The sequence below is a fragment of the Cyclopterus lumpus genome, chromosome 13 (assembly GCF_009769545.1).
Source record: "Cyclopterus lumpus isolate fCycLum1 chromosome 13, fCycLum1.pri, whole genome shotgun sequence".
NCBI classification, from domain to species: Eukaryota; Metazoa; Chordata; class Actinopteri; order Perciformes; family Cyclopteridae; genus Cyclopterus; species Cyclopterus lumpus.
Window position 1 is genome coordinate 3,398,933 of NC_046978.1, and position 5,269 is coordinate 3,404,201.

The 5,269-nt window shown below is 40.6% G+C and overlaps 1 protein-coding gene across 2 annotated transcripts; it reads right to left on the minus strand.

Moving 5' to 3' along the window:
- Positions 1 to 851: 851 nt before the first annotated feature.
- On the minus strand, positions 852 to 4,508 carry rnf26 (ring finger protein 26). Of its 2 annotated transcripts, XM_034548921.1 has the most exons (2): positions 3,998 to 4,494; positions 852 to 3,889 (listed from the first exon to the last, which is right to left on the minus strand). In XM_034548921.1, the coding sequence occupies exon 2, from the start codon at positions 3,886 to 3,888 to the stop codon at positions 2,632 to 2,634; it is 1,257 nt and encodes a 418-aa protein (XP_034404812.1). In that variant the 5' UTR covers position 3,889; positions 3,998 to 4,494; the 3' UTR covers positions 852 to 2,631. The 2 variants fall into 2 exon arrangements, with proteins under 2 accessions (XP_034404812.1, XP_034404811.1); XM_034548920.1 differs by having other exon boundaries at positions 852 to 4,508.
- Between the last annotated feature and the right edge of the window lie 761 nt (positions 4,509 to 5,269).

Consider the following 5,269-nt stretch of genomic DNA (forward strand, 5'->3'; position numbering starts at 1 on the left):
GAGCTGCCCCTGAAGGCAGCACAATCAGCAGCATGGGATCCACCTGGCTTTAAATAAACTGAGCTACTCCACTATCTTTCCATGTGGCCCAGGGGTTCACATTCCCCTGGTGGGGAATCTTTGCCTTACACTACTGATATATATACAGTGGTATGAAAAAGTGCTGTCCATGCTCGGAAACCATCAAACCGGACTGAACTGGAGATGTTTTGTAAAGAAGAATGGTCAAAAATACCTTCAACCAGAATCCAGACCCTCATTGGAATCTATAGGAAGCGTTTAGAGGCTGTTATTTCTGCAAAAGGAGGATCTACTAAATATTGATGTAATTTTTCTGTTGGGGTGCCCACATTTATGCACCTGCCTACTTTTGTTTAAGTCATTATTGCACACTTTCTGTAAATCCTATAAACTTAATTGTACTTCCTAAATATCACTGTGTTTGTCTGCTATATGATATATTTAATTGAAATTGCTGTTCCGAACAACCAATGATACATAAAGGAAAATCTTGAAAATGATATGGGGTGCCCAAACTTTTTCATACCACTGTATATATATATATATTTTCTTTTACTTAAAAAAATAATTAAGCAATTTTGTACTTATTTTCCCTCTATGGTAATAGGCTGAATATCTTTAGGTTATACACAAGGAGCAGTAGAATAAAACAACTCTACCGTAGCCATTCTTTAGACTAAATTAGTTATGAATCAATTAAAGACATAAGCTGTAGATAAATAGATAATGAAAATAACTGTTAGTTGCTTTGTGTTTCCTCGTGGTCTAAGAGTTCAACTGTGACAACATTTACAAGGATTATTACATGATGGACTGATAAAGATCACAAAGAGTTTCAGTCATTGTTTTATTATAAACAGAAAACCTGCCGTTATGTGGCAGTTATAGTATTTAAAAAACACAAGTTACATTCATGTATTCAAATCACATTGTCCCACATTGTGTCATACAAACTGCACGTAGCAAGACATAATGGTCATGTGAGCTCTTTTTAGTCCACTGCAAATCGTAAATTAGGAATGCCATTGGCATTTTAGGAATAGTCTATAATGCCAAGTCTCTTGTATTGTCAGTAATTGCTCCGAAAACAATGCAGAAATCGAATTAGTCAAATCATACAAATTGTGTATCAATAATAATGGTGGGGTCCCAACTCTGCCCTGTAAACAACAATCAATATCAACACTTCAGTTTTGACGGCAACAGATGAAAAACAAAAACAAATTAAATTGCAACGCCTTATTAGGTTATGGTCCTCTTTTACAACATAAATCTGTTTTATTAAAATGGCAAAAGGAAAGGGAAAACCTGCTATGGATTATGTGTTGGTGGTGACTGTAATGTGCCTCTGATGGAAGACTGGAATAAGCCCTATCAAAAGAACAAATAACAGGAATGAAGCTGTATTTGATCAAGCTTGACTGGAAAAATACACATCACAGAAAACCTTCTTTATATGGCTCTGTGAGAAGTGGTCCTCATTTACAGTATTTTTAAATGGTAAAAGCTTTTTTATAACAGAGCAAAACAGTCATGGTGTTGCTTGTAATACACTCTTCATTCATACAGCATGTGTTGAATCAGTTGTATACTCATGCAATAAAGCAGTGTTAGTTGTATCTTCTTCACAGCTTGGCCCACTGAAAGCACAACATTTTAAGACATGAGCGGTGGTCGACGTTTCAGCATCAGGGAGGGCACTGACGGGTTACCATGGCAACCAGACCTGAGGCTCAACATGGCAAAACAGGTGCATCTTTGTGCCCAAACAGACTTTAGCCGTGTCCCAAATCCACACGCAAACTTATTCTAAACAGTATTTTAGTATGTTGTGTGTTCACAGGTGACAAAAACACTATTCTCCGACAATGCAATGCACAAAGATGCAGGAACTGTTCCCTGTGTGGATGGTGATGAAACCGTTCTTATACATTAGTGGCATTTTACTGTTGGAGTCATGACAGTGTTAGTATTATGTTATTTCCTATTCCCTCAGTTGAAACAGTTAAGTATGTTGATTTCTTATATGCCAGACTGCAAAAACAGTATACTATAAAGATTAATATATATAGTACACAGTGTATACAGCTGTTGATTGTCAGATGGAATTGGGACACAGTATGTGTTTTCTTTATGTGTACTCAAAAAGATCTGAAATCAAATGTTAAAGATAAGTTTGTTAATGTTCTCTATTTTAGATTATCAATAAATCCCAATAAATTCCACACCAACAATAGATTGATGTTATCAGCCAGAATTGTCAGTGGTCAAAACCTTTCCATTTACACCAGTTTGCAGTGTTTGAGTAACACTTTTTAGAGACGTTGTTAAAGATTTACATCCCCAGCAGAAATGAAAAAGGCTTGGGGCTGAGTGCCACCGTCGGGGTAGAGAAGCAGGAACGTGTTAACAGACCGACTAACATGTTGTTACTTATGGGCTTATCATGGGATTTGTTGATGGCAAGAAAAATTTACAGAATTACCAGACTTATCCTTTAACACAACCTAGTCAAAGCACAGGTCATACAGCATGGTGTCAGTGGGGGTAACACTTTAAGTAGAGAGAATGATAGTGTAGTCGGCCCACAGATCCACTTCTGTTGGTCCCTCACAAGTACACGTCCATAGTGTTGAGGATCATGTGCCGACAGAGCGGGCAGTTCTGTTGATATATGGGCTGCCTCAACAGGATGTTCGTACAGTCTTTACACAAGCAGAGGTGCCTGCATGGCAGCAGCACCACCGTCTTGGTACGGTCCTGACAGATCACACACTTCTTCCTTTCCTCTTGCTCCTTCAGCAGGGTCAGCAGATTCTCAGCGGGTAGATGTTTACTGTTTTTGCCTGAAGACGACTGCTTCTTTAGTGGCCTGTCTATGCTTGATGATGGGAAAACCAAGTCCAGCAGCTCTTGGTGTGCTCCATCTCCTGCTCTTCCATCAGGTGGGTCCCTCCTCTCCTCTCTGGGGTCGCCATCGCCGCGTACTCTGCGGTTGTTGTCCCTGCTAAGCTGTGTCCTCAGAGCTAAACTTAACTGGCTGCTCAGTCGAGACAGCTTCTGCCAAAGTCCTCTTTCTAGCAGGCAGAGGTGAAGGAATATTCTTTGCAGACGCTGCATGGCACCACGTAAAAAACGTGGGGCGTTCTGCAAGGCTGAGGCGAGGCGGTGGTAAACCAGATTAAGTCTGTGCAAGGCTGGAAACAAGTTAATGTAATCTCCAATTCGCACAGCGGCCTGTCGGGTCAGGTCTCGATTCAGGTAGGCAGTGGTAGTTAGAGCAATAGTAACAGTGAGCAGGAGACCGTAGATGTTCAATATGAAGATACTGACAAACATATGAACCAGCGAGACCAAAAAGTCCAACAGGAGTTTACAAGGTGACCACAGGAAAGCCGAAGTCCCAACCAGGCTGCTGTACAGAAAGGTGAAGGAGGTCAGCGTGAGCTCCAGCACTGTCTGCAGTGGGCTGGAGACAGTCTGCCACACACTGACCACCACTGTGTAAATGTTCTGGGTGGCAATGAGTGCAAAATTGACCACAGTGTTGGTGAAGTAGACCACCAGGCTGACAGCAATGCCACAGCCCTCCAGCACAGACAGCAGACCTCGACACAGGTGCTCCTTCCCGCGAAGCAGGACATGCATGGACAGGTAACCCACCATCTTCAGGCTCTCGAGCAGCCCCTCCAGAGCCAGCACCAAGCTCCCCAGCATGGTGACAGTACTGTGGGCGACGTTGGACGTCGCCTCTGCCATGGACACCAAGCAAAACACGGCCAAATCCCCCAACTCCACCACCGAGTGGAGGAGAAGGGTGGGCAGGCTGGTTATAAAGGTGATAACCGCAAGGATTGTCCGCACCATGCTGTGGACGATGAGGAAATTCACGTCCAACAGTAAGCAGACGGCGTCCAGGCATTTTCCTACAGTGGCGATTACAAAGTTCACCAAACCCATGGTAATGTATATTTACCTCTCAGTGAGCTAAGATTGTCTCCACTGCAAAGTCCATGTCTTGTTTATTTGCTCGGGGCGAGATACTCAGACGATAGTTAACGCAAACGTTACATCATGCTGCTCTTTGTGTCAGACGGGATCTGACACGATGGATCGTTCCGTTAAATGGAGCATACAGTTCATGTTCATATATTCCTCGTGTTTGTTCGACTGAAACGACGAGCTAACATAGTAAACACACGCGTTATCGTGGCGGATGTTTAGTTTCAAACGAGAGGCAGACACTTCCGTTTATTTTCCGGTTTTCGTTTTGGCTCTCCGTTTAGAAACATGCTCCAAAACGTTTGACTAGTTAAATGGTCAGTTTACAATATGTGTTGTATATTAAGTTGACCGGCAAAGATCAAGAGAGACGGAGAGAACACACAAAAAGCTTAGACGTGTTTACCGTCGTTACTGTGGCCGCCATGTTTGTTTTGGTCGCAGCAGCTGACTTCTCCTGCTATTTCCGGTGAGATTGCCCAATCACAGACGTCACAGAACCGTTAAGAAATGTTTGATACAATATTAAATAAAATATAAACATAGAACCAAATACTATACAAATATACTATGATACAAATCAAACAAACATAACATTTACAGTAATGTATAAATGTTGTTTTATTATTCAACTTTATTAATGAAAAAAGGAAGTCGAGAGACGGAAACAGAGACAGCTCGTCTTCAAAGTAAAAGTTGCACGTTTTCAAACGTGTTTGTGCCAGCGATACATTTTAAGGAGAGATAAATTAAAATACATAAACAAATATTATAAATATTTAACATAATATATGACTATTGTAAAGTCATATTTCTGCCACTTTCCCGCAACTGATCGAGAATAAACTGCCAAGGGGCACAAATACAGAATTATTTGTAATGATTCATTATTTTATCAATTTATTTGCTTCTTAAACTATTTGGGTGAATGATACCGGCTATAGTGTTGAGACGTGTAATAAGTCTGACTGTAGAAAGAGTCGATGACTTTGACATTGACTTTATTGCTGGCTTTGTGAAAATAACACCAGTAAGCTATACCATGTCAAATCTTTCAAGTGTATTTTTAACGTTTTATTGCACAACTATTCTACATAAAATATAATATACTCTTTTGTCATCTAATATAACGTACTTAGTAGTACTTACATCGTTATTATTATTTCAGTTTCCTTATTACATTACATTGAATTGTTTCATTGTATTCTAGAGACACAACACATGAAAAGCAAAATAAAGTTATTGC